Source organism: Anas acuta, chromosome 6 (assembly GCF_963932015.1).
Source record: "Anas acuta chromosome 6, bAnaAcu1.1, whole genome shotgun sequence".
Taxonomy (NCBI): Eukaryota; Metazoa; Chordata; class Aves; order Anseriformes; family Anatidae; genus Anas; species Anas acuta.
The window spans coordinates 409,923-434,679 of NC_088984.1; the positions used below are offsets into that span (position 1 = coordinate 409,923).

Below are 24,757 nucleotides of genomic sequence, written 5' to 3' on the forward strand. Positions count from 1 at the left end.
ATTAACTGCTACTTATCCACCTCTACCACTTACAAAGTAATGTTCTGATTTGTCATTTCATGCTAGATATGGTGACAAGATAAAGATTGGATGTCATCCAACCCAGGAGATTCTAAAGGCACAGATCCAGACCTAAACCTTTCCCCTTGAATCCCAACAGTCTTCAGAAAAGTGAATCAAACAGGCACACCTCTCCCTAGGCTTTGCCATTTTTTTTGACTTTGGTATTCTTGCAATTTAAAAAGGTGGTTTCTCCTCTCTCCTGTTGTTTTTTTTTTTGTTTGTTTGTTTGTTTTTATCTTGAACTGCTAATGATTCAACAAATTCTATCCTATAAGAACGCCTGGTTATTTTTGGTGATAAATAATGCAGTGCTGGAGTTTGGTGGTAGACTATTGACAACATTCTGCTGAGTAATGTGGAGGAGCAGTTCTAACCACTCTTACATTTTATATAGCTCACATCATTATCAATTTGTTACCTTCTACTTTCTGGACTGTCTAATAATTACCTAAATGAGTATTCAATATTGCTTTTTGGGCTTGGTCAGTTTTAGTTGATACAGATGGAAAATGCACAAAGAAAGTAACTTTTTGTAAGTTCCAACCAGAACTAGTGGAAAACACAGCTATTGAAAGTCTTACAATGTTAAAAAAAAATATCTGGGTGGATAGATGAACAGAATCAAACATTACCGGCTGTTCCTCTTGGCTCTTGCTCTAGCGTAATAAGCTTCATAAGACTTGGGTTTCAAGTCCAGTGCTTTGGTAGCAAACTCTTCAGCCATACCAAAGTCCTAAGAATTTAAACAAATGTACTCCTTATACATTGGCAATAAAAGAAAGCTGCATGCTCTTCATTCATGGTACTGTTACAAAAGTGCAGATCCAGTATAGAAAGTCACGTTTATTGGTTAAGAAGAACAGACATTTTCATAAAGACCAAAACCAGACCTCATCTTGGTAACCTCTTCTCTTATGTCCAAGTGAAACTGACTCCAAGGTAGCTAAAAAGCAGTGTTAATATAGACAAAATACAGTTATTTTCAACCCACAGATGTTAAAATGCTAGAAGAGACTGCATGTTTAACAGGATAAGTGAGCACCTCAGATAAAAAGGCTCTAAAAATGTATTTTTAAAAATGACTAGTTAAAAAACTATGAATATAGAAAACAAAACAAAACAAAAAAAAACACAAGGAAAATATGTTGTACTAGTCCAGGCAGAACTGCCTATGTAGACTCCTGGACACCCGTGTTTATATGTTCTTCACATTGAAACAGATGCCAAGAACAATTTAAATGACATTGGAAATGAGAAGTTAATGTTTCAAAAGAAGGCCTAGTGTAAAGTGGATTTAGAAAATTAAAAGTTTTTGCTCTGATGGTCGTTCAAGTTCTTACCAGCCATCTGATACACTGATGAAGGCAGAAAAGAAACAGCCAGCACACAGAATAAAGCTGTAGTAGTAGGTTATACTGTTTGATATCAAAGGGTGGTGGCCGTGGCAGCATTTTCCATTTAGTCTTTTAAAAGTACTAAAAACATCCAGCAGTTTGTTATTCCAAAATAACTGATTACATAAGAATAGCTGTGATAGTTCCCACATGGCAACATGCATTCATCTTAGGAACAGTCCCCATCTGTTGACGCAACAAAGCCCCAGATCAGGATACAGTGAAAAGAATTCTAAAATAGCAAAATACATGTACAGTGCTTGGACAACATATGTTTAGTAAAGGAGAAATCCTAATATTTTGGCCATGTCCAAATCTTTCCCTTGACGATAATGCTTTGAAAGACTCTGCACGCCCTCCCCCTTTTCTGCCCTTTCAGCACATCAGGATAATCAAAAACCAACCAGAGGCGCACAGTAGCATCAACATGTGACACAAGCTGTCGATAATGGAATAGAACAGAGGTCTAGGATTCCCAGTGCAACAGATTAAAAGCAAGAGCTTACATTTGTTTTTCGTCGACAACGTGATAAATTTAAGTACAATGAAACTCTCAGCTCATTGAACGCTTTCATTTCTTCTCCAAAGCCTTCCCTTGGGAACTTCCTCAAAGCATACTGATAGCGCTGTGCTGCTTCCTTCATCTTACCTTTCTACAAATTTAGGGAAGAAGAGGCTTTTCAGAAACTCTCAATATTACAATAAAGAATATTACAGATTCAGATAACTCTATTATCCTGTAGGCTAACAGATATCTTACCTTCAAAGGTACCTGCTTGGATATAAATCACTAAAGTAATTTCAAGATCAATGTAACCACATTTATATTTGACATCTACCAAATGGCGCACTTCAAGTAGAAAACACAGCCAGACATTTTTTTATATATATGTATATATTTATATATATAAATGTATATATAATATATATAATATATATATAATATATATATAATATATATATATAATATAATATATAAATATAATATAATATATATATAATACACACACACACACATATATATATATAATTTACCATATTTTATATACAAACATTTATATATTATTCATTTATATATGTGTGTGTGTGTGTGTGTCTTATATGACTGGCTTATATAAACCAGACACTTATATATTTAAAAAATAAATAAATATATATTATTACACTTATACACAAAGAGAGAATTTGAGAGTTAACTAGCGTTTGACTTTCTTTCTAAAGTCATGCCTTTATGGTATTTCACCAAGACAGTACTTGCATTAATACGTAATACTTATACCTGAAGAATTGTTCTGGTATATCTATAATACTGTATGATAAAGTTCTTAATTTTATTTATTTATTTATTAAAGAAGGCGGTCAACCATAGTTTATTATAGCTCTAAGATGTTTCTAATAGATCACGTCTTTAATCAGGAATGGTGTACCCTTTAATCAGGTGGTGCTGCTGCAGTAGAAGCTCTGGTGAAAGGAGAATGGGGAGAGGGAGAAAGAGCCGGTACAACATTCACACGTGCAGTCCAGCTACTCCCAGCTTCATTTAGGTGTCTCAGGCATGATTAATTGGATGGCTGAATGTATAAATTTAAAGCAATGAAGGATCAGTCTCCAACTTTTTAACAAAGGTTGAATAAGAAAGCTAAGCCATCCCTCAGGACTACTTGGATGATCCACGGTTGCATTATGTTCAGATTCTCCAAAAGATGCTTGGAGAACATCTCTACAACAAGCTGAAGATTTGACGCAGTTCTGCTAAAACCACTGAAATCCTCCTAGTACGAAAAGATAGCAAATCTTTCAGCTGACAGATGAAGATTTTTGTCTCTTAATGGATATCGTAGGAGTTAGTTTATTTTCATAAACATTGTTTCTTTTCATTTAATTAAACATTCACAGTATTCATAATTTACTGTTGGAACTGACATATAAAATATTTAAGATTTGCCTTGCTTATGTTATTCAACCAGAAAGCTGAATAGTTACTGCATACTGTGAATACACTCAAGTATGTGCTAGTCTACTGGATAGTTATCTTGCAGATACTTCGGCAAACAAATATATCAAAGGATATTTGAAAAAGTTTAATAAGCTAAATACCATACCATAGCTCTAGCAGGTCCAATGAAATGATTATAATAAAACTAAATGGTCTAAAAAAAGGTCTCAGCAGGGGATACAACCTCTTTTAAGAAATTGTAAAACATATTAGTACCAAGTACCAAGCCCTGCTGTGTTAATCTCTGGTCTCAAAGTCCAGGCTGAGTCCAACCTGCACAGCAATGTGAGGAGAAACTGAAACAAAACAAGTTGGTGCTGGTGACGCTGTGGGTGACACCTTCTCCTTTAACAACCCCATGAGTCATATTCAATACACCACTAGGTTAGTGTGGCACAGGAGAGGCCTCCCAGGGACAACAGAATTGCCTTTGCTGCATTAACTGTTATCCTTTAGATTGAAAGATGTCCCAGCTTCTCATGAGACCCTGGTTGGAGTGCTGTGTTCAGCTGTGGGGCCCCCAATGTAATAAGAAGGATGTGGAAGTATTAGAACGAGTCCAGAGGAGGACCACAAAGATGATCACGGGGCTGGAGCACCTCTCCTACAAAGACAGGCTGAGAGAGTTGGGGTTCTTCAGCCTGGAGAAGAGAAGGCTGTGGGAAGACCTCATAGTGGCCCTCTGGTACCTAAAAGGGGCCTACAGGAAATCTGGGGAGGGACCCTTTTTGTTGGGGATTGCAGTGATAGGACAAGAGGGAATGTAATTAAACTGAAAGAGGGTAGATTTAGATTAGATGTAAGGAGGAAATTCTTTGCTCTGTGGATGTAAACTGGAACTGGTTGCCCAGAGAAGCTGTGGATGTCCCATCCCTGGAAGTATTCAAGGCCGAGTTGGATGGGGCTTTGGGCAACTTGGTCTAGTGGGAGGTGCCCATGGCAGGGAATTGGAATTGGATGGTGTTTAAGGTCTCTTAAAAAAAAGGTATTAAAAAAAAAAAAGGAAAAAAAAAAAAGAAAAAAAAAACAACTGCAAATTAAAAATCTTATAGCTAGAAAAGACTTTGAATGATGTGTGTATAAGTCATTCTGCTGTGTTGCACTAGTGAAATAAAGGAGGTGTATTGCACAGTGTATAGAAACCAATTCCACTCTTCTGAGCAAGATATCACCCCTAGTAAAGAGAATGTATCAAAAGAGCTGCCACTTTCCTCATTCTATATTTAAATAGCATACAAAAGAACATTAGCCTGAAGGATATGCCTGTACATTACTTAATTCAACAAGGCACTTTCAAATGAGCACCTTATATTCTGAGTTGCAACCGACTGACAAATGTCCACAGAGCAACTTGCTCAACTGAAAGAAAATATACTTATCCATTAACCATTGTTGTTATTCTTTTAATTAACATACTAGTTTTAAATTATTATTCCTCAAGGTTTTCTTAAGGTTTCTTGATATTGTGAGAAACAAAGTTGTGTTTTGCAGTAGAATGTGCTTTTGCAGTGGAAAATTCCACTAACCTTGGACTTTGGCATATTTAAAAGTGATTGTGCAGGCATGACAGTAACATAGCAGCGGGGAGTATGTTAAGCAGATAAGGGGAGGGTCCCACTGTCCCACAATAAAGAGGCTAGCTAAGAAAAACAGGATGAGCAGTGCAAAATCAGTAAAAACAAATCACAGGCCCTCTAGTCAAGAGAGAAGAAGGAAAAAGAAGGAAAAGGAGAAATTAATGGTTAGTCGAATAAAATTGTACATACAGGGTATAGTAATAAGCATCAAGTGGTTTGTGAACCTGTAGTACTCAGCCAATGAGGAAAAAGTCTACCTACTTTGTACAGTATATTTCCTTCTTCCATCAGTTTCTGCAGCAGAATAAGGAGAATGTCAGGTTTTGAGGTGGCCATTGCCCATGCTGCGTTTCCTGAAAGTTAAATTTTAAGGATCTCTGACAAAGGGGAAAAAAATTGTTTTTTATAACTATTTGCACTGGAAAGCCTAATCCTACTTTAGTGCATATCCCACTTTCATGAAACAACTATTATTATATTCTAAGTGTGTATGTTAAATATACATGTGCGCACATTCATATCCATACTTGTCCCCTACCACCCCACATAGATAGCAGACAAATATGAAAGGGTCCAATTCATTTTTCCCTTGCTCTAAAGCCAGTATAGGAAAGGATGAAAGTCCATGGTGAAGCACAGGCCTAGATAAGGATCTGCATTTAATCATATTTAGTAACCAAATAACAATTTAAGCATATAACAGATTTAGTAGTCATTACATGCACAGATGCGCATGTACTTGCCCACTATAATACATGACACAGACATACTTTTTGTCTACTACTTGCAAAAATGTGTGATTCTAAAATATATTTAGAGAATGTTATTTAAATGTAAAACTTCTTCATCTAAACCATTAACAGTGGCAGAATTAAGGATCATTAATAGCATAATAATTCTTTTCTTGTTTAAGTATGTCATGACAGAGTAACCATGTAAAGACAGATCCTCAGGCTCTCCATCATCATATGCTAAAGAAAGGAGTAGAATAAGATTTATTTTATTTCCTCACTTCTGAAGTGGAGACTTGAGGATTTGAATGCCTACTTCTAAAACAAGGAAAGAGATTCATTTCTCTTGGGTGGGCATCTGCAAACCATACTACCTACAAAAATCTAGCACGCACTTCAAGATTTATTTATTAAATCAACTTCACAGAAATGACAGCAATTCTAGCAGAGCAGATAATCAGGTTTACTAACCTAATTTAGCTCCTTTTCTTAGGAGCATAACCACTACTGATGTATTACGACATCCAATAGCTCTGTCCAGTGGCCGCATGCCACTGTGGTCAACATGCTCAATCATCGCTCCTCTCTCTACCAAATACTGCACCTGTAAAAAGAAATAAGACAAGCCTTGTAACATTATTCTTGGCAGGAGATGCAGAACAGTGAAATATTTAACCTACCATCTAATCTTCCTTGAAGTATACTGAATATATCCTGAGTACAATAAAGCCACTTAAAATCCATTGAACTGAATCCATTGAAGACAACATGGCTATACTGTCAAACTACACCAAAGAGCAGCATTTTCCTAGTTAATGAATTAAAAACAAACAAACAAACAAAAAAAACCCACCCAAATTCTGACACTTAAGTACCTGTGTCAGAAAAACAACACATGCTTGTTCTGTGCTTTGTTCATGTTCTGTGTACCGATATGCAGTCTTAAGCAAAAAGGCAGTAAAGCTCAAATGAAAACAGTAGCAGTGCAGGACCTGTGGTTTCAGCCAATCACCAGGGGCTTCAAGCACTCTGTAAGACTACGATAACAAACATGAAGTGCAGTACCAGCATATGCTCCTAGTATAGGACAAAGTGCTGTTTAAATACAATAAAAAGAAAATACACAAACTATTTTTGTGTGAGATATTTAAAACATCTAGTTAACATTTTAAATACAAGTTATGGTGCTGAGGGACCGCTTCTTGTTCTATACCAAGAAAAAAACAGAACATTTGTTATTTTCTTCATTTCTTAACCATTTATCCCAACAGTCTAGCACTACAGTTTCAGACATAAACATAACAAATGTAAAATGCAGCATGGACAAAAAAGAAAGTTTAGGAAACCGATATAAATGTCAGATACCATCAGCTTCCAAGTATCCAGAGCAATGGGGTAATTCTAGTAATTGTTCATCAGTAACAGCAATTAAAAGTGCAATATATAGGAAATTACAGCAATGACAGGTTTGATGTAAACAACAGTCCTTTTGTGTAACCACTGCTTACTTAAATCTGATTGGCAGTAATCTAGCACAGAGAGAGATTTTAACAATCCTTCCCATTGACAGGCCCCCAAGACCAATAACCTGCTGGCCTTGTGCGTAATCTCTGCCTTAGCACAAAGATCAGGTTGTTCAGCAATATGAAGCCTTGGCACAGCTTCTACTCCAGTGCGATAAACCACAGTAGGGTATGTACAGAGCTCTTGATACCTCTCATTTCTAAGCAGGAAGAAAAAAACCCTTCATATACCTGTGTTACTGAAGAACACTTGCAGGTGCAGGAAGAGTTCTGTGATGTGACTTCTGAAATTTGTTAAAGCTAGTTCAGAATCTGAGGACTTATTTATAATTTTAAGTTAACTCTAACAAAGGCAGAATGGAACTTAAAGCAAACTACACCATATGGTAGCATTTTCATTCGAGAACTGCTGTTATGAAACAGGCTTTTGTATATGCAAACTCTAGAAAAACAGATACTGGTGAGTTTGAGAGGCTGCATATGCTATTGTTTCTAATCCCCTGGTAACTGTAGGATCTGTTTACAGTGCTTGTAGACTGAACATGTTCTTCCATGTAGCATGCTGAAACTACAATCCTATTCTGAACTGTGCTTTACTGCTGAGTTTTGAAGTACGAAAACAAAAATATACAATAACTTCCAAGTCTGTATTTTTAAAGATTTACGGGAATCACAAACTTACTGTATAATTTAGAGAAAAAATTATGAGAAAGTCACAAGCCAGGAAAAGGAATTTCAGTTGTCCTTTTTCTGAAAAGACCTATGGAACAAACTAGTTCAGAATGACTCATCAGAAAAACTGATTCAACATCTCAGGCCTTGTATTTCCACATTTATAGACTCGATAGTAATGTTGGAATCTGTTTAGTGCCATGAAATTCCTAAGATGAAAACTGTATGGATTTCTAACAGTTCTCTCACTGTCACGCAACAGCTTGTAAGATAATTATCGCGGACAAGTAATACTGCATTATAATGGAGAAGTAGAACTTTTAATCCTTTCTGGCAATATTATTCTTCTTTCTGTGTCTCTCTTGGTGTCTCTGTTCCACTAAGGTAACCAACTGACTGGGATCCTGTCTGGTTACCTTGATTGATTAGCGAAGGCAGAAGAAAATTTTCCTCTCACATCACATCCCCCAGCCATTTTATTTATTATTTTTTTTTAATTCCAGTTCCTCCAACATAGAAATTAAGATTTTTTATTTATTTATATATATATATATTTATTTTTATTAAGATTTAAAACATCATTTATACATGCGTAATGCCGGACTTTACATCACAACTACACCTTGGTACTAAAGCCTTATCTAGAAAATGCTCTTCAGAGTAAACACTCCTACTACAGTCAAGACATTAGTGGTACCACCATCTTAACCACTTGCATAGGTTTCCTTTCTATTGTGGTTAGCAATTTTTAATTTTTTTAATTTTTATTTTTTAATTTTCTTTTGTATTATGAAAATTAAAAACGTGCTTAGTTTTTCTGCTATTAAGCTCTACTTACAATATCAGCATCTCCATAAAAAGCTGCCAGGTCTAAAGGTGTTCGTCCATTTTTGTCTGTCTGATCAGTTGTTGCACCTTTCTCAACTAAATACTGAACCACTTCCCTGTGGCCTTTTAGACATGCCCAGCTCAAAGCTGACAGTCCTTCTTTGTCCAGAGATGAAATTGCTGCACCTAAAAATGAAAATCAACTTTGTGATGAAGATGTCCTGTTTAATATGCAAAATTACTCAACTCACATAGATGCAGTTTCTGGAACAGCCATTGAGCACTGAAACAGTTATTTTCTACCTTCAGAAAGGAGAAATTCCACAGTGCTCAAATGTCCTTCACAAGAAGCCACCATAAGTGGAGTTCTGCCTTGTTTGTCACTTAAATTTACATCAGACCCATGCTTCAGAAGAAGTTTAGCAATCTGAAATAGGAGAAAAAAAAATATTGAAAATAAATTGGTAGATTTAAATTTTTGCCATAATAAACTTCTACAGGAGAAGACTAAGGTGTTATTTATAGCAATAATTTAGAAATCCCACTCAACTCTTAACTGTTTGCAAATCAGGACTTTCTGTTGATGGGAGTGGCAAGCATGAAGAAGGCTCTGAGGGCCTCTCCCCATTAAATACAGAAGCAGTCTAGTGGATATGAAATTGTCTCTGTTCTTGGCCCACCAAATAAAGTGTTTTAAATTCCATATATTATTTTTAAGGTATATTACAATTAAGGTTGGCATACCGCTGATATATTCTTGAACTGGTAAATTAAAAAATAAACTTCTGAATATGTCCCTTAGAAGTTGATGCAAATGCACATTTCAAAATTTACACTGACTTATTACAGGACTAGAAACGGGAGAAATCAAAGACAGTTTCCGTATCAGTACATTAGTTTGTGAAGATGCATCAGACCTGCCAGTGACCCTGCCGTACTGCACAGAAGAGTGGAGGAATGCCCCTCCTATTAGCTCTTGTCACAACCGCTCCATGTTCGAGAAGTAATTCGCACACTTCCAGTTTTCCTCTTCCTGCAGCAGCTGTCAGGGCTAAAGAAAGCATTTTCATCAACATCTCTTAGCTGTTTTAACAATTCCTTTGATACATGCACATGATATAAGTGCTAAGGAATCCCCAGTTGTTTTCAACTCAGCTGTTCCACAAGATATTTCATATCTACTCTCAGACTATAAATGTATTAGTCACAATCAGGTAAAGTCAAAAAGCCAAAGACATTCTCTTAAATAAAAAGGTAATTCTCAAAGATAACAAATACAACATGTGCATACCTTGTAGGTTAAAGGGATTCATTATGAAAATTTAGGATAGACAGGTAGGCTCCTCTTTAAGATTTAAGACAGTTATAGTTCCTTTTTCACTATTTTTTTCTTCAGGAGAAGAAAGCTGCTTCTTTTTCCCTCAGGCCCTTCCCAAAGGTGAAGATGATAACAGTTCTGGGATTTAGCAAAGGGACTGTAACTAAAGCACTGTTTACTCAATACCAGGCAGTGATGTATTACCAAACAGCAGATATTTAGATTTATGCAGAAAATCTGTTACTCAGACAATTTAGCTTAATTCTGCACTAATAAAATTGTTTTCCCTGTTTTTCATCAGGAAAAATAGAGTAGGTAATCAATCAATACTTCTGCTTCCTACGTTAGTCCTTGCTTTAGGCTTCAAGGTATTACTGCACATTTTACGGCACACAAAAGACAAATATTCTAATTTGCCTTTGAGACCTGTTTTTGAGCTGGACAGTGTATGTTAACAAGAATGATTCTGTTCTTGATCTCTTTATAAAGTGTAGTAGCCACACGATGCTTGATTTTTTCATCAGCCTCATCAGTAACATTAACACCGTTTTGAAAATGGATTCATGTGCTAGCTTCTGCAAGAATCAGCAAAGGATTCACCTCTCCATTTTCTAAATCCTAAGACAGCATTTTTAAATAAAAAGTTGGTCAAATTCTGTATTTATTAGAAATCTTTTTTAGAATTTCTAAATATGGTAAATTAGATTTTAAAAATTCCAACAGATAATGAAAGTAAATGAAATTACCAACACTTCAAGTAGTAAATTCATTTATTTTTTTTAAGCAACAATAAAAAAAAGAACAAAAGCAGAAGTTGCTGATGCCCTATTCCTGGAAGTGTTCAAGGACATGTCTAGATTGGGCAACCTGATCTATTGGAAGGTGTCACTGCCCACAGCATGGAGGTTGAATCTTTAGGGTTCTTTCCAACCCAAACCATTCTATGATTGTATGAATACCTAGCTCATCCATTCTTGACTCACTAATACAATCACTTAGGCTGGAAAAGACCTCTAAGATCATCTAGTCCAAACTTTAACCTAGAACTACCAAGTTCACCACTAAACCATGTCACTGTGTTCTACATCTACATGTTTTTTGAAGACCTCCATGAATGGTGACAAACCACTTCTTTGGGCAGCCTGTTTCAATACTTCACAACCTTTTCAGTGAAGAAATATCTCCTAACATTCAACCCCAACCTTCCCTTGCACCACTTAAGGCCATTTCCCCTTGTCTTATCACTTGATGCTTGGGAGAAGAGACCAATCCAGCTGTTTAGCTTACAGTGTAACTAACAATAGAGCAACAATAGAACTACCCTATACTTTATTTAAGTGTAAGAAAACTAAAGAATTCTCACAGAGAGTTTAAAAGAACATCATGACTGAACCCTGCTCAGAAATTCTGACTATTCTACTAGAAGAAATCACCTAGTGGTACTCTACAAAAGCACGGCCCACTCTGCCCTAATAAAGAAGGAAAGAATTTAAATGAAGAGCTAAACAAGCAGCTGATGTAGAACAGAAGCTGTAAGAGCAGCCAATTAAGCTGAAAGAAAAAGAGTTTGACAAATTTTTGATCTGTAGCCAACAATGTCAGAGAGAAACTGTAATTAGAAGAAAAAATGATGTTTTTGTGTCTGAAATAAGACAATTTGGAAAGCTATTTGGAAACAAGACTGTAAATTAGAGACAGCAGTTTGCAGAAACCAACAAGTGCAACAGAAAAATCATTAAACTGTACTTAATTGAGAACTAAAAACACCTTGTAGAGGTTAATCCTGGAATTTTTTTTGAGTATCAGTGTGTTTCTGAAGTATTATTTTTTAAATAAGCTGACACATTAAATTTCATACAGTCTACAAAAAGAATGCTTTATAAATAAAACTTGTGTGTTTAACTGACTACCTTCAATGTTCTGTAGCATGACATTTGCATTAGCAATGCTTGTAGAAAGCTTTCTTTCATTTCCTTTGTAATTCCTTTACGTCAAGCTTGTATCATGACTTAGCATCACTGGACTGAAATATCCTTGCATGCAACAACTCCCCTCTGCAAGCCATCACTGCTTTACATTAAGAGCTCTATTTTAACTCGAAAATATGCTGTACTACACCTCTTTCCAAATTATTATGTTACATTTTATTCATATCTTCCCTGTTATTCCTTTGATATACATACTCTATACACCCTGCCAATTATGCCAGCCTTATTCATCCACTTATTGAATTATCTTTTCATTCATGCTTTGTTTCTATGATACTTTTAATGACACAAGCTTTTCTCAGAATATATTTTTGTCATTTGTTTTTGATGTAGTTGGTAATTTTCTACAGAACTTGCCTCAAACCTTTATTCCACACAGACATGCCCTTCAGTTGCACTAATGTGATAAAATACTGGGAATGGACACCATGATCTCTTGCTATTTTCTGCTCAGAAAGACTCACAATATAAAACATTATTGAAACAGGCTCTACAGTAAGCTGAAACAACTCAGGATTCAATCATGTAGATAACAGCACTACAAATACATGAACAGGAATTAAGCTATTCCTGAACATGTTACGACATGAATGCTTTTTCAAGGTGTGATGGATTTTCCCCGTTTAAAACAGATACTCACAAAACACACTGCTCTTCACTCCATCTGCCATGTACTTCTAAAGTTTTGTCCCATCCAGTTCCATACCACAATAACATTTTATAAAATGAACAGCTAAAGAACCAAACAGTACAATCCATACGCAAGCTCGACCACACATGCAAAGATGCGAGATTCCAACAGCATATAAATTAGCACCCTTTTCACACAAATTTCTTACGCTCAGTAAGAAATTCAAGTACAGCTGATCCTGTGGCTATTTTGATTCTAAATGTTTTGCTTGGCCCAAACTTACTATTTTCTATCTCAGCATAGAAGTGACAACGGGAATTGCTCATAGTTGTTTGTACTCAGATCTTCACCTCCATCAAAAGCTAGGACTGCATAAGGAAGCACTAACTTAATGAGTAAGGATTCCCAGTCCATTAAGAAAGAATCTGAATACAAAACTTTGAAAAGAAAATATTAAGGGAAGATGAATTTAGAAAGTCTTTAAGAAACTGTACTTTTTTTTTTTTTTTTTTGGAACTCACTGTATTTGCATTTGGTGTATGCATAAAAGCAAAGAACATTTGCTTCTCCAGTACATGAAGAGGCTACTTGGAATCATTAAAAGAGGCTGTTTTCCCACCGGCTCACTCCCTCAGCTATTTAGGGAATACCATTAAGGGAAATGGTACTTGTATGGTAACAAATGAAAACATTCAGCTGCAGGTTGCATAGTTTACTGTGCATCTTTAGAAAAGAAATCTGGCATTTGCCAAATGTACAACGGCACATATTTTCATTCACTGCCTACCTACAATGAAGGAGGCAATTGCCTACCGTTTCCTGCAAACAAGATTAAAAAAAAAAAAAGAATTTTTCATACAGATAATTGTATGAAACTCTACCCTGAAACTTGAAGCACTGTAGTTCCAAGGACAATTTGCAGTTTAATTAGAAAGTCACTAACTTATGGTAAGTTTAATACAAAATAACTCCTCCTTTCAATCCGTGAGGTAAGTAGGTCTGCACTTACGCTTACAAATGTCATTTAATTGTGAAAACTGGTATGTTCCCATGACTTTTACCATAGAAAATAAAAACCAAAGAACCCTTGTCTTAAGTGAGCAACTCCAATTTGAGAAAAAATTAGAAGAGAAATACCTGTTTCTCCCCACAAGGCATCAGTGTCATTGATGTCAATTTCATGCTCCTTTACAATAGTCAAGATGAAACAAACCACCTGTCAAAATCAGATGTAATTAGTCACAGAAAAATCATCAATTTGTCACTTGCAACCTATACTAATAAGGAAAATAGTGCTTACCTCTTTATGCATATGAATCAAAGAAAATTAATATTGTTCATAATCTACCAAAGCAAGTTCAGTATGATTTTTAGTAGAACTGAAAGAATGAGAAGCACTATACAGAATGCAAGGAAAACACTAACATTTGAAATGCCAGAATTTATTCAAAATTAACGAAACACGCCTTTTTTCTAGCTAAGAACAAGCCGTCTTTTTGTCCTACAAAATAGATAGCCATTTTTAGATATGAAGAAGTGTTTATGATGGATACAATCAATTTTTCTAACTATTCAGGAGTCGGCTGCTTTCACTTTCATCAGTGGATAGCAAACAAGAAATTTTACAAAAGCGAAATAATTAATCATTAATTCAAGTTAATTATAGTTCACAATCCTTAAATTTATACTGAGACCGCATGGCTTATATGACAAATTAATTGTACTGAGACATTTCTGTTTGAATCATATAAACAACTTCAAATATAAGAATCTTGATCCTACATCATTTTTTTAAATTAGATTTTTATTTTAAAGTGAGTATCAATATGGTTTTATTTAAGAGATTTTAAGCTTCCACTTTTGGCACATCATGTAAGTTATTAACTGATAATTACATCAACCTAGTGTGATCTTTATTTATATATCTATACTTACTGATGACTTATATGTCAAGGTTAAGATTTATTTTCCCAGTAAAAAGAAGATCTGAATATCTAGATCATTTTAGTATTTTCTCATATGTTTACTTCTAGTGTTCCTACTGCTGAATAATACCTCAATGCTGAGGATCACTTCTTTAGTAATATACAAGACAGAAATTTGGATCTCTGTGCATAATTAATATTAAGCTAAATTAAGCTGATTTGTAACTTGAGGTGTGCACCAGGGTAAAAAGTTAAGCATGCATGTGCAAAATATGATTTGTTATACTCTACAATCGATACTATAACAACACAATTTGTTATACTCTCTCTGCAAAGTTAAATAAGACAGTTCTTTCAGCATATATATATATATATATTATTTCATGAAAATATTCTACCTAGGGTAGAAACATACTACTGATACAGCATATTATCATTACCACTAGAGATTCAGTACAACTTCAAGAACAGTGAAGAACAAAGACAAAATTACACACTGACAAAATCTTCAAGTAATTAATTTCATTGGGTAATTAACCACAGCATTTAAAACAGTTGCTAAGAACACATACTACTAAAAACATCTAAAATTTCAACAAGTCTGTTTTCCAAACTTTTTTTTTTTTTATAGTCACAACACTATTGTTTAATTCTGATTAATTCAAACAGATTTGGAAATATTCCAATTATCAACCTACCTGATAGTGTCCCATACTGGAAGCTGCTGTCAGCGCTTGCTGCAGCGCCTGTCTTTTTCTCAGTGAATTTTGTTCTTGAGAGGAAGCTATCCAAACAACATCAAGCAGGTATTTAAGGATATCACAGTGCCCTCTCAATGCACTGTGGACCAAAGCACACTGCCCTTTCTTATCTAGATAGTCAGCCTGCATTGGAAAAAATAATGTTCATAGTTAAAAAGTATACTGAAAGGTCATTGACAGAAGGTCCCAAGCACAGGAAGAGAACAAATGTAATCCTATTTTCAAGGAAAGAAAGAGGGAAGATCTGGGGAATTACTGGCCAAACAGCCTTACCTCAATCACTGGGAAGGTGATGAAGAAACTAATGCTGGAAATCATTCCATATGCACGTGGGACAAACTGCTGATTGGGAGCAGTCAGCATGGATTTATGAAGGGGAAATCATGCTTAACCTATCCGATTGTCCTCTACAATGAAGTACTAGATTGGCAGATGAGGGCAGAGCTGTGTACGTTATCTACCTCAGCTTTAGTAAGCCTTCTGACATCATTTCCCATAACACTGTCATGGACAAGCCAATGGTTACAGGTTACATAAAGCTCACAGTGAGGTGGACCTAAAACTGGCTGAATGGATGGGCCTAGAGGGTTGTGATCAGCAGCTCAAAGTCCACCTACAGTCAACTCATTAGAGGAATACTCCAGCAATCCACACTGGGTCCAATTCTGTTTAGCATCTTCATCAGTGACCTATATGATAGGACAGAGTGCAACTTCACCACGTGTGCAGATGATAAAAAAAACTGGGAGGTCTCGTTAATATGCCAAATGATTGTGCTGCCATTCTGATAGATCTCAACAGGCCAGAGAACTGGGTTGGGAGGAATCTTGAAGTTCAACAAAGGGAAGTGTAAAAGAAATCTGCCAGCTGGGAAGGAATAACCCTAGGCATCAGTACACAGTGGGGACTGACTGGCTGCATGGGGAAGAATGTTATGAGCAGGTTGAGGGAAGCAATCCTTCTCTACTCAACACCGAGTCCACATCTGCAGTATTGTGTACATTCCTGGGCTCTCTAATATAAGAATGGTACAGACATACTGGGGCAAGTACACAAAGGGCCACTAAGATGTTTAAGGAACTGGAACATCTGTCACATAAGGAGAGGCAGAGAGAGACAGAATTGCTTAGCATGGGGGGAAGAGATGTCTCAGAGAGCAAGTAGTTAGTAGTAGTGGCCAGTGGCAGGAAAACAGGCAATGGTCACAAATTAAAAACATAAAATTCCACCTAAACACACACACAAATACTTTGTTTTGCTGAAGGGTAGTCAAACACTAGCACAGGTTGTTGCAAGTGGTTGTGAGGCTCTCATCGTTGCAGATATTCAAAAGCTGGCTGAACACAGTCCTGGGAAACTTGCACTAGCTGGCCCTATGTTGGACTAGATGATCTCCAAAAGTTCCTTTCAACTGTAACTATTCTATGATTTCATTACAAACTGCACTACAATGGTACTCATTTCACAGCAGCAGATAACTCTCATGTGGAAAGTCTGTTGCACTCTATCAGGGCAAAACATGCTATACAAACAGGGCTGATTTATTTAGTTAGTTACTTAGTTTACAAAATATTTTCTAATGTTATTTCAAGAAGACAAAAAAATAATTTGAAGACTGTTCCCAAAATGATGCAAAGTTAGGGGCTCCCTACTTTTAAAAACGGGGCAGATACCTGTTAAAAGACCTTCCCCTACCCTCTTTTAAATATAGCCAGCAACTAGGTTTTAAGTTATCCATACCTGCAAAACTACAACTTACATCAAGAAAATCCTATCATTTTTACCTACTTGCTCAGAATTTAACACAGTAATAGCAAGGAAAAAAAAAAAAGAAAAGGAACAAAAATATCTTTAAAAATTGGATTCTACTTCTCACTGGTCTTGTAAGCTCTGAAACATTTCCATTTCAAACTTTAAAGTCATTCATTCTTTGCTCTTGGATAGCACCTTTTTCTAAGTGGTGACAGTTTTTGTTTCTTCTTCCATTCCATGTCTTCACTATGCTACTCCTGTCTCAAATGATCTCATCTTGTCCTTCCTCTTGCACTTCAGTTAACAAGAACAACTGTCTTTCATACTCTTTTCCTGTAGTTTGGCTTGCTTCCTCATTTCTCCTGTAACTTTCTAGCTGGAATCTCCTATTTGTTGGCTACCACTCAACACTGAGAAATAAAAATACTAAATAATGAAAAATACTACTCCATAACTCTTTTAGTCTGTAGAAGAGGAGGCTCAGGAGAGACCTTGTTGCTCTCTACAGCTACCTGAAATGAAGTTTGAGGAGCCTCTTCGCACACGTATCTGATAGGACAAGAGGGAACAGCCCCAAGTTGCACCAGGGGAGGTTCAGGTTGGAAAGTAGTAGAAATTTCTTCTCAGAGATTGGTTAGGCATGGGAACAGGTTGCCCAGGGAGGTGGTGGTGTCACCATCCCTGGGGGTGTTTAAGGAATGGTTGGATGTTGTACTGGTGGACGTGGTTTAGTGGGTGATTTTATCTGTAGGAGGACAGTTGGACTAGATCTTGGAGTTCTTTTCCAACCTTAATGATGCTATGATTCTATGACTCTTAATACTGAAACAACATGGTTTCCAGTTAATACATCTTCCTTTCTCATTACTGCTACTCACAAAGCCTGATTAGGACACTAGTGTCCCTTGTCTAGTTAATAAGGGATAAGGGTAGAAGCTTAGCTACACACAGTTGCCATGAAATCCCTTCTGAATAGATACACTTGCCTCAGCTGAGCAGACAATTACTTTCACAAGGCAAAGTCAGCCTTTGTAAATGCTCCCCTTTGCTACTCCTGCCCACTGCCATAACAAAACTTGTAGTACTTTTGGCTACGTTTTGATGGTAAACGTTGGCATTTCATAATTGGATTTCTAAGCAATAATAATGCAAATGTTTTGACATCTTGTATATGTGTAGTCCTATTAACTTCAGAGGAATTACTAATGCATGAAAAATTAGGCACGGAGATGATCAGAACGAAAATGCTCTGTTGAAAAGAAGAAGTCTGCGTACATGTTCTGGATTTTTTTAAATGCTCTGAATGTCTGTATTAATTACGTTAGTATATAATTATGTAATCAACAATAATTTTCTTAGGCCCTTGCTTTTTTTCTTTTTTTTTTTTCCCTGCAAGCATTGCAATCTTTGTGCATCAGCTTACCTTTGCACCCTTTTTGCACAGCAGTGAAACTATATTCATGTGACCTGCAGCTGCTGCATAACTAAGTGGAGTCATTCCATTTTCTGATGTTCCATCAATAGCAGCTCCAAATTCTAGTAGAAGAGTGACCACTTCTTCATGTCCAAGGTGTGACTGAACACACAGCACTGGAGCATTATTTAGTACTTCAGTCCTATAATTCACGTTTGCTCCTGCCAAAATCAGCAGCCGACTCACCTAAAATTTAATTTAAACAAAACAGTTTTTACCTCAGATTTGGCTTGAATTGTTAAATGACTTTGAAGTCTTCATTCAGATCCTTATATGTTACTCCTTAATTTTCCTGCAGATTTTATTGCCAGACATTGGCATTACCACATACATGGCAACAACAAAAAATTATAAATCATTTGCTAACAAATTAATTATTGTACCACTTAACTATGTATTCTTAATATAAGATCTACCTATCCCCTGAAACTCACTACACTGTCACCACAAATTCATCCATTGTAACAGTATTATTTTTGAAGCTTTTATTTGAGTTACTATGCAAATTTATGTAACCGACCTCATTTATGTAAATCAAATTGTAAAAAAAATATTTCAAAAAATATTGGGAGTGCATGCACACGTGTACACAAGCAAATTTTCAATCAAAACACCTACCAGTTGGCTAAAATTGCAACTTGTAAGCTTGGCTTTCCCTATCCACGATCCAAGCATTCAAATAATAAAGCAAAACTCTAGCATTTTACATCTTTTTACTCTCACAGTACTTCCCCATACAAGAAAATGTGTCTGAACTCTGCCCAGAAAATTAGGTGGTACCTTTGACATCCTGAAAATGCATCCACATGCTTACTTACGTAACAGAACATGGCTACACCAAAATCAAGGTGAAATCCTTTCCATCAAAACTATTAAGGAAAAACGAACAACAACTTCAAAAAGTACATGCAGACTCATTATAAAGGAGTTCTTTTACAGATACGTGGTGTTTTTGTTTTCTTCTTATCTGTTACTTTAATTTCAACATTAACAGAGTTACTGCAACAGTGGCAGATGGAGCAGTGATTATACATGAATGCTTATTTTCTTACCTTCACATTGGGTGTATAAATGTTCCTCAAAGAAGCAAGGGCTGCAGAAAGTCCGTCAGTACTATAACCAATCCACAAGGCTTGAAGTTGACTGGAAGAAATTCCAGTCCTTTTACTGAGACCCTAGCAGAAATGATATAACAGAAAATCTATTTATAGTATTACAAATACTATTTATACCTATATCTCATCAGTATAAAGAGAACTAACATATATTTGTTAACCCTGGTAACAATCTCAAGTATTTTGTATAAGATTCTAACAAATTATTAAAGCAACTCAGATGAGAATCTCTAAGACACATCAATTCATTAAGATCATGAAAGCTATTAAGCTATCAGCTTTACCTTAAATATGTGAGCTTTAAGTATATGATGACCAAGTTCCATAGTTTGTTGGCGGTTTAACTTTCCCTCTTGTCGAGAAAACATGAAAGCCAGCAGAGCATGTCCATTCCTAGTAAAAAGAATGGGATTGAAAAAGAACTGTGTTTTAAGTACACTTTCAGTAAATATTCTAACATGCACACCTTGATTTTCTTTATCAGACTACTGAAACATCCATATAACTTGCTTTAAATAATTAGATGTTAAAATATCAGGAAAGGCAAATTTTCTAATGGCTATCCAAACCTTCACCAGTGTAGAAAGCAACTATGTTAAGTACAGCTAGTTCACTTATTCAAACAAATTGAATAGCAACCTGATTTTAAACAACTGATCATTAAAAAAACCTCTATCAAATCATGACACTTCACTGAAGTCTGCAAGACTGGTAGTTTGCAGATGGCATTCTCAAAACCAAATGATATCACAGCCATCTTGACTGTTGCAGCTTTCCAAGTAACATACAACCTCTGGAAATATCTGTAACGGTTGTAATTTATGAAAAGATAGGAGCTGCTTCTGTTTTGTTTGTTTGTTTGTTGTTTTAGTCATCATGTCTATATGAAATTATTTTCACAAAGATTTAACAGAGAAAAAACTGAGATTTCACATTTGAAATATACTCTTATTACTTCTCTATTGTCACCTAACATAAAACCTATTGTCAGATTTGATGCAGCTTTGGACACTGACTTGCATACTGCTCCCCCTTTTGTACATGTTTCATCTTAGAGTCACAAACTGCAGGTATCTCAGATAAAATCCCATTTTTTTTAGAAGTGAAAAACTCGAATCCTTTCAAAATTTGATATAAATTGTGTATTTAGTTATTCTACATCTACAGTAGTTGGTGTTCTAGCAAAGTGTGGAAATGGCATAACCCTGAGGTATGCCACATACGATACATTAATCTGATCACATACTATAATAGGACAATTGACCATATGCTAACTCAGAAATTGTTTTGCTGATGAAGCTGGGGCAGGGCTTCTCATATCATCTTCACACATTTCTGAACATAATTTTTCATAAAGGGCAGCTTTAAGTAAAACTTGGAAACAAGTCTTTCTGTTAAGAGCATGCGTTGTACATCACGTATTCAGCTGGCCCAGAGTGCACCTAGCAATGTCACAAGAAAGCATGGGCCAGTCTGTAAACCTGATAATTCTGCCTACTGAAATGTTTTTTGTTAAACCCACTCTCCAAAGCACAGAGAAGTCTTGGGTCTGTAATAATTTTATAAGTCAGTGTCAATTTTTCTTTTGTAGAAACAAAAAAATATGGAAATTGAGCCCAAATGCTGCTTTTCTTTCTGTTCCTGCACTCTGAATAGACATGGTGTTGCTGCACATAATAGTCAACTATTTTACTATATTAATAACAACATAATACTCTCAATTCTCAATGAATATAGCGAAGTCAAATGCAAATTCTGCAAAGTCAATTATTTTTGTTACAATACTGTTTCTGGTCAAGTTTACTTTGATCGTTCCTGGTAACTTCTGGCAACTGCTCAAGTTTACTTTCAAATATGCAAAAGTTTTCATTTGGAAAATGTTAGCCGTGCTTTTGTTTTACCATTACTCTCTCCTCTCACCAATTGTTGAAAACAATTATGTAAAACATAACTGCAGTTATTTGAATATGAATTACTGCAAGCTTCATTTACCTTGGCTCACACAAGAAGTCAGTATTATCACCATCTGCTCTCCAAACAAGCCATTCCCTGAAGGAAGGATGGCAGAACATACGTGTTTTGTCACGTCTTTTTATCAGAAAACATGAAAGGGCCTCCATCCTCTGGCTGAAGTCTTCCCATTGTTGTTCACCATTTATTTGGCCTGCATTAATAGCTTGGAAAATCTGGTCATCTGTCATGGGATGTAGGGATGCCAGTGCCACATTTAATATTGGGAGGGCTCGCTCAAAAGCAGAGTTTGTCATGAACTTCATGTTACACTGAAGTAAGTACAGTTCTGATAGAGACACTGGAACTACCTTGTAGCTTGCACTTTTGATTACTAAATGACCTTTTTGGAAAAGATCCAAAGTCAGTTTCAAGTAGAGATAAGATCCCAGGCTTCTCATGATCAGGTGGTTACTCACTTTCCCAATAATAGCTGCATCAGCTTTTCCATTTAAAGATATGTTGTTTATAATTTCCTGACTGCTATTAATTCTGTACTGAATATAAGCATTCAAGTCATCATGAATTTCTTTGTTGTCTGGAAAATTGTCCAGGGATATTGTGAAAAAGGGAAGTGAACTTGCTACTTCCTGAAGAGGGGAAGAAAGAAAAAACACACAAGCATTATAGCATTCCAGCACTGAACACTCAGTAATGCGTCTTTCCTACAGCTGTCTTCTGTAGTGAGCATTAGGCAGATTAAAAACAAGCTTGCTATCTCTATTCTGGTTTTGCAAATACTGTTCACTGATAATAGTATAACAGCATTTCTGCATAGGAAGTTCTCAAACACAAGATCACTATGTGCTTCTAATTATTATTGTTATTATTAAATCTTTCACTCATTCATTTGTTCATTTCTCTCTTGAAGACCAAGGAAACATACTCTGATTTCACCACTACTTGTATTACAAATTCTACTAACATACTCAAGAAAGTGAATCAAAACAAAGGATACTCCTGATATCATAAAGAAACATGCAACAACATAGAAGGAAAAAGAAAACACCAAAGACTTGACTTTGAATTCCTTTAAAACCAGTATGTATCATAATAATGCAGCTACACATATATAAAAGATCACTTCGTCTTTGAAAATAAGAAAAAAATTAAAAGGTGTTCTTACCTTCAAGTTAGTTCTTACAGTCACAATGAGCTTCAGCCATGGAGGAAACTTACAAATTATATTTGTGATAAATGATGAAATTGTGTCACCATAATCAGGTTTATGAAATTCAGCATCATTTAGACCATCTACCAAAATTATGTAATCATCGTCAGGAATTTTCTGCTCTGAAATATGAAAATTAAAAAAAAAAAAACAGTGATTATAAGTTCTCCTATTATTTGGCATATTTTTATTCCCAAATTTTAAACATCAAGGATCCTATGATTTTATGAACAAGGTATTTTTAGTCACAGCAATACATTTTATTGCATTTAGACATTATTTTAGAAACTGAACATTTAAACAACTGAAAAACAGTACTATTATCACTTAAACCAGCCCACCCTTTATACATGTACTTAATGATACTGGTCAGATAATTAAAACAAAAAAACCTTTGGTTGTGATGTCGTAACTATAATACAACATTGACGCAGAGTGCTAAGAAATGGAAGCAATCACTTACAATACAGTGTTTTTAACTGTGATTATGGATCTATTTTACAACCGCTTTAAAAAGAATAAGAGATTAAACAAGGCTGTTAGCATGTAACAGGGATGATGCATGGATATGGGACAAATGCATATGCATACTGTTTAGGCTATTAATTGACACCACTTTTAATTATTAACCATTTACTTAACATTTACACTTTACTGGATTTACCATACAAAGAAAAGCATGCAATTTACAAAAATCTTGAAAGCATTGGTTTGTACTTTTAAATTTGAGAAGAAAAGCTGTAACAGCTTGATAAACTAACGTTGCTCATTTTGAGCACTGGTTAATGATCAAAATCCTGGGGTAAATGTAAGATTCACTGATGCATTTCACAGGTATTTGTTAACAGACAAAAAAAAAAAATCAAGAACTGCAGACCAATTTTCATAGAAATGAATGAACTCAGTTCAGAGACAGAAAAATCTCCTCCTTCAGCCTACTATATATAAAGTAAATCCTCAGCTGGCATATAGACTGTGAAGCTATCTATTTTCAGGGAATGTTTTTCAAATTTTTTTTTCTTAAATACAAAATCATGTTGTCACATGCTTTCTTGGAAAACTGTCATATCATATTTCAATTTTAAAAGCAAGTAAAAAACTCATCCAATTTGCAGATGTTTAGGCACAGAAAATTACTAAGCAAAAAAGAAAAGTGACTAAAGTCAACAGCATCTGAAAAGAAAATCTTTTAATACAAGATATAGCAGCTTTAGCTTCAAGCTACAAAGTTATCCTTGAGTTTTCTGGCAAAAAGTAAAGTTTCCATAATTTTTAACGTTTCATAGAATTTTACTTTAAAATGCAAAAGAACTGTTTAAAAACTATTATTGTTATAAACAATTACCACAGTTAAGGAGTCCCTTCTCCACGAACGTTCTGCTTTACTTATTTTTCTTTTGGCATTAAAATAGACGTTTCTAAGTTTTTCCCCACCCCCCAATATTTATGAAATTTAGATTCAGTTTCTAAGTCACTTCTTGTTTGATTTACCTTTCCTGAGGTTTGAAAGTGGTTCCAACACTCCCCTATTAAAAGCTGCTGCTGGATCTTGGACACAAGATCTCAGGCTAAGCATGCTTTGTAGATGAGGCTCTTTTATAAGAAGATCTCTGTATGCTGTTAATTGGTTGGAACGGCAAAGTAAGGCTGCAATACTGTGCACAAATTCTGGGACAAGACAGGTATATGTGTTGTCAGCTTGACAATAGTGATAAGCAACGACCTGGAGAAAAAAGAAAAAACAAAAGGCTTACCCATTTAATACTTAAGATGGAACTTGTTAGTCCAATTACAATAAAGGTTTACCAAATTTCTCTTTCAGCTACAG

At 35.6% G+C, this 24,757-nt stretch overlaps 1 protein-coding gene across 15 annotated transcripts in view; it reads right to left on the reverse strand.

Moving 5' to 3' along the window:
* TANC1 (tetratricopeptide repeat, ankyrin repeat and coiled-coil containing 1) overlaps positions 1-24,757 on the reverse strand; it is a 114,577-nt gene that overhangs the window by 3,176 nt on the left and 86,644 nt on the right. For all 15 annotated transcript variants that reach the window (XM_068686859.1, XM_068686858.1, XM_068686860.1 and 12 more), the window contains 15 exons: positions 24,421-24,652; positions 22,885-23,051; positions 21,741-22,348; positions 20,033-20,141; positions 19,686-19,808; positions 18,583-18,819; positions 15,345-15,530; positions 13,859-13,937; positions 9,702-9,835; positions 9,088-9,211; positions 8,795-8,970; positions 6,233-6,365; positions 5,292-5,383; positions 1,964-2,110; positions 696-796 (listed from right to left, as the gene is read on the reverse strand). In XM_068686859.1, coding sequence (XP_068542960.1) covers positions 696-796; positions 1,964-2,110; positions 5,292-5,383; positions 6,233-6,365; positions 8,795-8,970; positions 9,088-9,211; positions 9,702-9,835; positions 13,859-13,937; positions 15,345-15,530; positions 18,583-18,819; positions 19,686-19,808; positions 20,033-20,141; positions 21,741-22,348; positions 22,885-23,051; positions 24,421-24,652 — 2,648 coding nt within the window. The remainder of the gene's footprint in view (positions 1-695; positions 797-1,963; positions 2,111-5,291; positions 5,384-6,232; positions 6,366-8,794; positions 8,971-9,087; positions 9,212-9,701; positions 9,836-13,858; positions 13,938-15,344; positions 15,531-18,582; positions 18,820-19,685; positions 19,809-20,032; positions 20,142-21,740; positions 22,349-22,884; positions 23,052-24,420; positions 24,653-24,757) is intronic.